Source organism: Triticum urartu, chromosome 7A, assembly GCF_056163025.1.
Source record: "Triticum urartu cultivar PI428250 chromosome 7A, HENAU_Tu73, whole genome shotgun sequence".
Taxonomy (NCBI): Eukaryota; Viridiplantae; Streptophyta; class Magnoliopsida; order Poales; family Poaceae; genus Triticum; species Triticum urartu.
The window spans coordinates 122,264,031-122,274,425 of record NC_141879.1 but is presented as its reverse complement, the minus strand read 5'-3'; the positions used below and the strand labels follow the sequence as shown (position 1 = coordinate 122,274,425).

Sequence of the window (10,395 nt, the reverse complement as noted above, 5' to 3'; positions counted from 1 at the left end):
ACTGTTCAAATGTGGTTGGTTCTTGATGCAGGGGCTCAACATTTTTCACCTTGATAGTCAAATGCTTGGTCGAAGATACTCTCATCACGCTCGTCCTCGACGATCATGTTGTGGATGATCACACAAGTAGTTATCACCTCCCAAAGTTTCGTTTCATTCCATGACAGTGCAGGGTTTCGAACGATATCCCACCGGGATTGAAGCACAACAAAAGCACGTTCCACATCCTTTCTACCACTCTCTTGCATTTGGGCAAATCTCTTTCTCTTCTCACCTTGGGGTTTCGAGATTGTCTTCACAAAAATTGACCACTGAGAATATATATCATCAGCTAGATAGTATCCCTTGTTGTACTGGTGGCCGTTGATCTCAAAGTTGACAGGTGGGGAGTGGCCTTCTGCAAGCCTTGCGAAAACTGGAGAACGTTGCAACACGTTGATATCATTGTGAGAACCTGCCATGCCAAAGAAAGAAGGCCATATCCAAAGATATTGGAAGCCACCGCTTCTAATATGACAGTGCACACTTTGGCATGCCCCTTGTACTGGCCCTGCCAAGTAAATGGACAGTTTTTCCCACTCCCAGTGCATACAATTTATGCTGCCAAGCATACATGGAAAGCCTCTAGCTGCGTTGGTCGCCAACAATTTCTTTGTATCAGCGGCAGTTGGCTGCCTCAAGTACTTCGGGCCAAACACCTTGATCACAGCCTAGCAGAACTTGTACATTGACATCAGACATGTTGTCTCACTCATACACACATACTCATCCACCATTTCGCCCGAAATTCCATATGCAAGCATGCGGATGACCGCGGTGCATTTCTGGTAAGAGGAGAATCCAAGCTTGCCAAGGGCATCCGTCTTGCACTCGAAGTATGGGTCATGAGCAACCACTCCCTCTCGGATACGATTGAACACATGTCTTGCCATTCGAAAACGGCGACAGAATTTATCCGGCTTGAAGAGTGGGGTGTTCGCAAAGTAATCGGCATAGAGCAGGGCGTGGCCTCTATCCCTGTTGCGGTTCAGGTTGGGAGCACGACCAGAGAGTGACCCCCTGTACCGAGGAAGCTGCCGTTGAATGTGGTCGTGAACGACCAGTGCAGCCACCACAAGATCTTCATCATCCGACGACGGTTCGTCCGATGAACAAATGAAGTGGTGGAAGAAAACTCATCTTCACTGTCCATACCTTTGTGGGTAAAGTGTCGAGCACCTTGCGGTCGTGGTGGCAAAGAGGCCGCAATGATCACCTCGATGCAGCAGGGGTGGTTGGCGGCCGGCTACTTGCCGCTCTGGAGCACTCGTTGGAAGCTGCCGCGGCCGCCGTTGTACGTCGCTGGCGGTCGTATCCCCTCTGCCGCCGGCTGCAATGGCGACGGCCAAACCTCCTTCGATCGACGGCCAAAACTATGGCGAAAGCGCGGCGTGATGGCGGCCATGTCGAGACGTGGTTTCGTATGGACGGCCGGGGGCCGCGCGGTAAGGAGGCGGCCGGAGAATAGCGGCGGCGCCGGCGACGGGGCGGAGCGGGGAGAGGGGGTGGAAGCGTTGGAAGCGAAGGGACTGCTAGTGTCCCCGACAGACGGGCCACGTGAGGGACAAGGGCGTGCGGCGAGCCCGTCCGCGCGATGTCCGTTTCACCCCAAACTCGGCGTAAGTTTGGCCTGAGGATGGATAAAAAACGAACAGAATCCGGACATTTGTCCGTTTGGGCCGCGCATTGGGGCGCGCTATTCGTCCGTTCTATCTCAAACAGACACACCCGGATAAAATAGGTTCGCGCGGTGAAATTGACTTAACTTTACATGGACCCCACTAGAAATTAGAGGACAAAGTCACGACATCAATTTATTGGCGGAGCTTTTCTCCGCCCAGGGCTCGCCCGCGTGTTGGCGCGATTTACACGGGCGCGCGGCGGCTGCGCTGGGCATACCAATTTTTTTGGTAGTGATCCAAACAGCTACCAAATGCCATGGGCTAGCCAACTTTTTGGTGTGGTCAAGTTTGGTGGTCGTCCAAACACACACTTAGTACATTAAGGACGTCTCCAACTCTCATCAGTCCGCAGACACTGATACAAAGTTGACCATCCAACTTTGCCCGCATATATTAGATTTCATACACGAGTAAAAATTCATGCAAATCGGATGATTTTCATATAAACCAGACGTGGGCATTTATATTTCGGTCATAATTCAACTAAACTATAGTGGACCAGGCTAGGCTATTCTAACCTAGTCTATCGCCGGCCACGGTGGAGCCCGTTTCCCACGACATGTCTTCCCCATGTCCCGCAGCAAGCTCACAAGACCGTTGTGAGCCTCGGAGCTAAATGCTTTAGCGGGAGGGGAAAATAGCTTTCACCAGCGCGAAGACCGAATCAACGTTTTATTTTTGGGTTGGGGAGACGGTCGTCGTGGCCTACACCCTCACGAAGCGGGCAAGTCACAGACCATGTAACCCGGCAAGATGGTGGTGGTAGCCTTCCTGGCGGCTTCCCGTGGTCTACTTTTCCTTGCGGTCGGCGGGGGCCACAGACATGCCGGCTTCGTCGGCGTGGTGGCGGGGTGCGACTGGCGAGGATTTGGCTACGTCATCGTTGGTGCCCTAGTAAAATTCCTTCGCCGTCGTGTCAATCTCTATGAACAAACATGGCTTCTTTCTCCACGTACCAGAGGCGGTGCTGCTATTGCTCACGCTGGATTTGGCGACGGGCAGCGAGGGACATCATGGACAGGCAACGACCACCCATGGTGATGCCGGCCTAGACCGGCGAGGGTGGTGGCGGCGGCTCCGGAGAGCTTGTTGGCAATGTAACTTGTATCTGGCTGGCTCGGCGGGCCACCTAGCCGGCTGCATGTCGGAGAGTTGCTTCTTCTGCTTGCTGGAGAGGTCGTCTCACAGGGATTTGGAGCTCGAAGCCATGTTATGTGTGTTGCAAAGAGGAAATGGAGAGCGGAAGTGTGGTGTAGTTGTTGCCTGACGCCTAGCTGCGTTTAAATAGCGGGCGGATGCACATTCGAATCTGTATCCGGTCATTATCCGCTTCGCTATGAATCCAAAAAAATTATATGGTAAAGGATACGGGAAACGAACAAAGCGTTTTGGCTCCCAGGCTCATATAAGCGCGGGAGTGAACAGTAAATTCACAAAAATTATTAGAAAAATTCAAAAATCCCAATTTCTTTGTGGTTAAAGATACGTGAGTTCATGATTTCGGTGCAAAAATTCAGCGCATTTGCGCATCTGACGAGCTCTTAGCAAAAAAGACAAAGTTGAGGTCTATGAAAAAGTTTACTGTTTTGCACAGTTCAGGACTGATTTTGTTTATTTTTTTCTTCTGAGAGCTGCTCAGATGCCCGAATGAGCTGAAACTTTGCACGGGCATCACACACTCGAGCACCTTTGACCACTAAACAATAATGGAGTTTTTGAATTTTCTAGTGCTTTATTTGAATTTACTGTTCACAAGATGTAGATGAGCTCGAAAACCGAATTGGATATTCGAGGGGAAACGCATTATCCGATACGATCCATTTACATCCCTGCTTGGACACATATGGAAGACCCACGGGCCCTATGATGGCCCTCCTCCAAGAGCGTGATGAAGTTTATTGTCTGAACTTCTTATGATTCTTTTGACGAAGTTTATTTTGTTTTAAAAAAATAGCACCAATGTTAGTTATGCTAAACAACAATGTCAATCCAATTAGTTTACTTTCATTTATTTGAAAGGTTTAGAAAACAATTATTAAGCGTGAATGTTGAAAAAAGTATATATGTTTGAAACAGGTTGAAGGTTTTTGTTAAAAGGTGAATTTTATTGGTTTAAAATTTAGTATCAAGAGGATATAAATACCACGAGCACACAACCATCCTCTGCATAGCCAGTATCCACACAACCAGCATCAACATACAAAAACACGCCGACAACTAGTAAAGTCATATAAGATCAAAACTATGTGTAGGAGAGAGAAAATCCCCAAAGCGATCGACATCATATAGACCACGAAGTTCTTCAACCATGTCATGACACCATATAGACCACGAAGTTCTTCAACATCGATGCCCTTAGAAAGGAGCGACACTCAAAGGTTGCAGTCACCAAATCCAACCACAAATGCCAGAATCGTGGTTTTTACCTAAAGAATCGGTTCGAGTAATGTCGACAACAAGGTAACGACGAAAAAAAATCGCCATCGCCAGTCATGTCCAACTCGGGTTGATCTGACCTAACTTTTCACCCTAGAGCTTGAGATAGGGTGCACGTAGCTCCATTGAAGCCACTCATGTGTTGTCGCCACCACTTTTTCGTGATCCCAACGGTTAGATGTGATAAGCAGTCATCACGCTGCACAACCATCCCTCTGACTCAAGGCTTGGTCCATAGTTTTCATCTCACTGCCGAAGTTCACCACCGGATCTCGAATGATGGACCCTCCCGAAGACCCTTCGGTGACCATCGCCGTCGTGGAGCCACAGGAGATCGCTGCAGAATAGTATGCAAGACACCGCCACTTGGCCGGCCGTGTCTAGATCACCACCACTAAGCCATCCAGATCGAATAAGGGCAACTAACCTGAGCCAATCATGGACGTTGCCGGAGTTGCGGTTGCTCGCCATGCATGAGGTATGGCTGCCTGCCGTATGTTATAGTCGCCGCCACTTAGAAGGCCATGGGACGTGTCCCAGGTTCCAAGACACCGCCGTCCGCGCAGAAGACAGCCTGAGGACCCTCAACGCCGAGGTAGAGGCCATCACAACCCGCCATGCAAGCGGGTGAGGGAGGGCATGCCGCCGCCGATGCCATGCGGGCTTTGCCCGTCGGCATGGGAGGAGGGGTTGGTGTTGGGCGGTGGCTAGGGTTTGCATCCAACTTGCTAGCTTCTGGGGGATGGGGGAGGGGGTTGGCCCTAAGGGAACCAAAGAACAGTGGATCATGGCCAGTCAACCCGTGCTCCTAATCATCCAGCTTTTCGGAGGCCAAATCTTTGGTTGGCCCAGCTCCAAATCTCGGTCCCGTACGCTACGCACGCAGAAACTCAGAAGAAGCAGCCGTATAGTAGTACAGCACGCGCAATCTGAATGAAAGAGAAAAAATAAGTAGGAAAAGAGAAGAAAAGACCGGGCAGGCGTGCAGCGCGCTAGCGCCAGTAGAGCGCTAGGTATAGATAGGTAGCCGAACGCGGCATGCACCCGCAGTAAAGGCGCCGAGTTTAATTCCACCACCCCTCCCCTCACCAAACCTGCCAAGCCATCTCTCTCCCCCTCCCTCTCTCTGCCCGTGTGTGTGCGCTTCTCGGGACTACGGCCTGGCCTCTGCTCCCGGAGTAAATAAAACTGGTGAAGCACCGGCGCCGCAGGAGGAGGGAGTGCGGAGGCAGGAGGCAGGGAGACGTGGGATGGAAGCGAGAGGAGCACGCTGAGCCGCAGAGAAGCTGCCGCCGAGGAAGAAGAAGAAGAAGAAGAGAGAGAGCACTGACAGCAAGCAGTTCGTCAAGTTCGTCTTCGCCATGAAGTTCATGAAGCTCGGCTCCAAGCCGGACGCCTTCCAGGCCGACGGCGGCGGCGGCGACTGCAGGTGAGCCTTCTTTCGAGGCACTGCCATTTGCAAGCTTGCATCTCCTGCTTCTACTTCTCACCTGCTGTGCTGCGCGATCGAACAGAATGTGCTGTCAGTATTCAGTAGCGTTCGATGCATTTGCTTGCTGTTCTAGTGTTCTTGGCTTCTAGCACTAGGCCGGATTTGTCCTCGGCAGGCTGGCCTTTCGATCTATGTCCATCTCTTAAACTATTTTCTCTCTGGAGCAGAACAAAAACAACAATGCGGTGTTTTATGCAAGAAACTAGCCTCCCTTTCTTTACAGGTGCAAATCTTTTCTCGAGTATGTAGTCTTGGTCTTTTCTCCTTGAAAAAGCATTTCTTTTGCTTGCGTTACATGAGTAGTTTCTACCACTGAAATGATCTGATCTTGAGCTGTGGGGCTGCTGCTATGCTACCCCTGCCACAGCTCGAGCGCTCGTGAGCATACGTACCCGCGGCATTTGACCAGTGACGGGGCGAGAAAAGCCGGCCGTTCCCCACCTTCTGGCCGCTGCACAAACAAGCCATGGTCGTAGCAGTTGCAGTATGGATCATAGGATTCTTTTCTCTTCGTTGGAGTAGTATTTTACCTTTCAAAAAAAGAGTAGTATTTTACCTGTAAAGTTGCGATTCTGATCAAAATGCTGCTTGTTTTCTCTTCTCCCCCCTTTGCCATGCACATGGCCACGCCCACCGGATCTTGGACTTCACACCTCTTTAGATTATTTTTGGGTCTTGGTTGCGGCGTATCTGTACGTCTGCACCTCAACAAGAATGTTCCCTCACTGCTAGTATTTGATTAATACTACTACTAGTTGTTTTTTAAGAGAATGTTTGGTAAAATCAATCAAATTTTGGCAAAATGCTGTATATGTTTCACTGACAGAATAGATTAACCTGAAAGCCTGCACGGCGTCTCAAAAGTATCTTGATATTTCTTGATATTCCTCAGCATTTCATTCATGTTCTTGATCTGCTACATCCTCAGCTTCTTCCATGCCTTGTTCAACATTATCAGCATGTAACTGTGAACAGATCATCCTCCCGCAGATACGTGCTGTCCGACCTGCCGTCAGACATCGTCGTCCATGTCGACGACGCCAGGTTCTACCTGCACAAGGTAACTTAATCTAATCAATCCCTCTGCATTTTACCCATCGAAATCATTGCTGCTATATCTGAACTTCTGAAGCTCGAGTTAGAACAATGCATGCGCCAACGTACAGCTACGAGCACACCGCAAGATGCGGCTGCATTCCAACGTCTTTCGGTCAAGCGCTGCCACTTGTAATTTGGATCCACGCTGCCCGCCGCTCAGAATCTTTCCATGGGTTCCTCTAGATCGGCTCTCCATTTCCACGAGTACATGGTTGGTGACTGCACACGTTTGCACGTAGCGCCTCTCAATTGAATATGCCCATTTGCTGCGTCCGCTCGAAGCGGACACAGAATGCTACGGCAGATCAGCAATTCCCCACTGTTCAACCAATCATGGCCACCAAATTTGTTCTTTAACCATCGGTTAATGGCCGCTGTAATTCCGCTGGTTTCAATGTCGGCTGTAATTTTGATGTGTGTGTGCAATGTGGTTGCAGTTCCCTCTGCTGTCCAAGAGCAGCCTGCTGCAGCGGCTGATCGTGGAGGCGAGCCAGGGCGGCGCCGACGAGGTGCGCGTCGGCGGCCTGCCCGGCGGCGCGAGGGCCTTCGAGATCTGCGCCAAGTTCTGCTACGGCATGGTCGTCACGCTCAACCCGTACAACGTGGTGGCCGCGCGGTGCGCCGCCGAGCACCTGGGCATGACGGAGGACGTGGACAAGGGCAACCTCGTGTTCAAGATCGAGGTGTTCCTCAACTCGGGCGTCTTCCGGAGCTGGAAGGACTCCATCATCGCGCTGCAGAGCACCGTCGCGCTGCTGCCGTGGTCCGAGGACCTCAGGCTCGTCGCAAGGTGCGTCGACTCCATCGCCGCCAAGGCCACGGCCAGCCCCGGGAGCGTGGTCTGGTCCTACACGTACAACCGGAAGGCGGCGTCGTCTGACGAGATCGTCGAGGCTCGCCGGTGCTCCTCGTCGTCGCCGGCCGTGCCCAGGGACTGGTGGGTGGAGGACCTGTGCGAGCTGGACGTGGAGCTCTACAAGCGCGTCATGGTGGCCGTGAAGTCCAGGGCTGATAGGGTGCCTTCTGATGTCGTCGGGGAGGCTCTCAGGGCCTACGCCGCGAGGTGGTTCCCGGAGAGCTGCCGGCGCGGCGATACCCCGGCAGTTGAAGACGATGCCTGCGCCATGGAAGTGCTCGAGACCATCGTCTGGCTGCTGCCGTCGGACGGCGATGGGTCGTCGCCGTGCGGCTGCTCCTGCCAGTTCCTCCTGAACCTGCTGAAGCTCGCCGTCCTGGTCGGGGCAGGGGAGCTGCTGAGGGAGGAGCTCCTGGACAGGATCGTCCTGCAGCTGCACGAGGCGTCGGTGAGCGATCTCCTGATACCCGCCAAGCCCCCGGCGCAGACCACCTACGACGTCGAGCTTGTCGAGGCGCTCGTCGGCCGGTACATTCGGCGCGCCGGACTCGACGACATTGACGGGGAGGACGTGTTTGAGACGAACGGGGAGGCAGACGACCCTTCCTTGCTGGCGCTGTGCAAACTCGTCGACGGGTACTTGGCAGAGGTCGCCGCCGACCCGAACGTGCCGGTGTCGAGCTTCGTCGGGCTGGCGACCTCCATGCCCGAGTCGGCCAGGCCGTCGCACGACGCCCTGTACACCGCCATTGATGTCTTCCTCAAGGTACATTACATCTGATCTCATGCATGTCCGTTTGCCAAGAATCGCACTGTATTTTTTGATGATCTTGACAATTGACATGAAAACTGGTGTGGATTCTTCTCGTCAGATGCACCCAAATCTGTCGAAGGTGGAGAAGAGGAGGATCTCGAGCCTGATGGACGTGAAGAAGCTGTCCAAGGAGGCGAGCATCCACGCGGCGCAGAACGACCGCCTCCCGCTGCGGGTGGTGGTGCAGGTGCTCTTCTTCGAGCAGATGCGCGCGGCGGCGGGGAGCGCGAGCGCGTCGCTCCTGCTGGCCGCCGCCGGCGACGACAACGCGCACCTGGAACTGGAAGACGACGGCGACGGCGACTGCTGGAAGAACCGCGCGCTGGCGCTGGCGCTGCCGGAGCCCCCGGCCCCGTCGGCGGCCCTGAGGAAGCAGATCGGGAGCATGAGCCTGAAGCTGGTCGGCGAGGACCGCCGCCGCGCCGAGGACGCCGTCAGCGACGGCCGGCGCCTGGCGAGGAGCGCCAGCATCGCGAACCAGAGCAGCAGGATGTCGCTGTCGTCGCGGTCGCGGCGGATCTTCGACCGGCTGTGGGTGGTCGGGAAGCCGCCGGGGCCCGGCGAGGTGGTGAGCAAGAGCTCCGACACGTCCGGGAGCTCGCAGAGCCCGCGGTCGTCGGCCAAGCCGCTGGGGTCCAACAAGTCGTCCGGCTCGTCGTCGAGGAACCGGCGGTACTCGGTGTCCTAGGCCGGCGACGGCCTGCCGGCGCTGCAGGAGGTTGGCTGTACAGAGGAGTGTCCACGGAGTCGGTCGCCGACGACGGACCAAATGCTGCATGCTAACTTCAATTCAGGGTCTGTTTTGTTCAGGAGAAATGTATTGATCCGAAGTGCTCGACCGATGATCAGCTAGAAACTAATCCTTATTTTGTCTGATCTTTGAATAGATCGGCTGGTCTTTCTTTTTGTGTCTTGTCGCAGCAAAAGGCATGGTTGTGCAGCGGGGTCGGGGAATTTCTAAAACAGTGCACGTACTTCCTCCGTTCGAAATTACTTGTCATAGAAATAGATGTACCTAGATGTATTTTAGTACTAGATATATTCATTTTCGAGACAAGTAATTCCAAACGGAGGGAATAGCTGCTAGGATCGTGACAAGTGGTGACGGTTTTAGATGTAAGGCTCAAAAAGAGACCGGCTTTGACGGCCAGCGTTTACATATGGCCACCATGAAATGAAACAATCGACCGAACGGCACATGGAGTTGATAGGGCAGCTTACGATGCAACACACATAACCAGCTAAAGAAATCAGAGAAAAAACATCTTGCAAATGTTGATGCCCACTACACTCAAGATCCAAAAACAACTAAGCAGAAGAAACTTCCTCGATGAGCCGATAGCCACGAGAGGACGGATCAACACTGCTCCACTGGGTTGAGGGAACACAGCTACTTCCTTCTCTAATTCCGAAGAGGGACCCTAGCCTCTCATCCTGGTTCGAAGGACGCCGCGCTGTCGATAAGAAGAGGCGCTCACCCGAGAGTTAGGCAAGGAGCTAGTTATGAGAGTACCTGGAGATAACACGGGACACAGCTCACTCAAAACTAGAAGCACACCACGCAGCATACTTCGGCGTCGTCTTCGGACACCCGAGCAAAGGGGAAAGCTGCAAGAAACACCTGCAAGAAAATATATTATGCATGTAAATTTTCATCATGTATTCTTAAAAATGTTCTCCATGTATTTAACAATATTCATCACTTTTTGTATAGTATTCACTACATTTTTTTAGAAAAATGCATGTATAAAACAAAAAACATAAAACAAATGGACAACAAAAAAGGTGAAAGGAGAAAAGGAAAAAAAAAACCTAGCAGAAACTGAGTCATGGGCCCGACCCAGTGCTCGTCGTGTGTGAGTCCTATCATATTCCTCGGAATACTCTAGGGTTATATCTCGCTTACTGGGAAATGTAGCCTCGCCTTGTCTCGCCTCTAGCGCTGTTGGCACTCATATCTTAGTGGGCCGACCCATTG

The 10,395-nt window shown here is 52.6% G+C and overlaps 1 protein-coding gene across 5 annotated transcripts; it reads left to right on the top strand.

The window, feature by feature from the left end:
- Positions 1-5,207: 5,207 nt before the first annotated feature.
- Positions 5,208-9,323, top strand: LOC147958440 (phototropic-responsive NPH3 family protein NPY1-like). Of its 5 annotated transcripts, none has more exons than XM_087535085.1 (5): positions 5,208-5,586; positions 6,640-6,709; positions 6,792-6,962; positions 7,185-8,369; positions 8,476-9,323. In XM_087535085.1, the coding sequence occupies exons 1-5, from the start codon at positions 5,519-5,521 to the stop codon at positions 9,103-9,105; spliced, it is 2,124 nt and encodes a 707-aa protein (XP_087391211.1). In that variant the 5' UTR covers positions 5,208-5,518; the 3' UTR covers positions 9,106-9,323. The 5 variants fall into 5 exon arrangements, with proteins under 5 accessions (XP_087391211.1, XP_087391210.1, XP_087391213.1 ...); XM_087535084.1 differs by having other exon boundaries at positions 6,625-6,709; XM_087535087.1 differs by lacking the exon at positions 6,792-6,962.
- The last annotated feature ends 1,072 nt before the right edge of the window (positions 9,324-10,395 follow it).

Bases quoted from the DNA above. Each gene is read 5' to 3' on its own strand.
- LOC147958440 (XM_087535084.1), top strand. From the start codon at position 5,519: ATGAAGTTCATGAAGCTCGGCTCCAAGCCGGACGCCTTCCAGGCCGAC. The intron at 5,587-6,624 runs GTGAGCCTTCTT...AACTGTGAACAG, and splicing joins GGCGGCGGCGGCGACTGCAG to ATCATCCTCCCGCAGATACG. The intron at 8,370-8,475 runs GTACATTACATC...TCTTCTCGTCAG, and splicing joins CCATTGATGTCTTCCTCAAG to ATGCACCCAAATCTGTCGAA.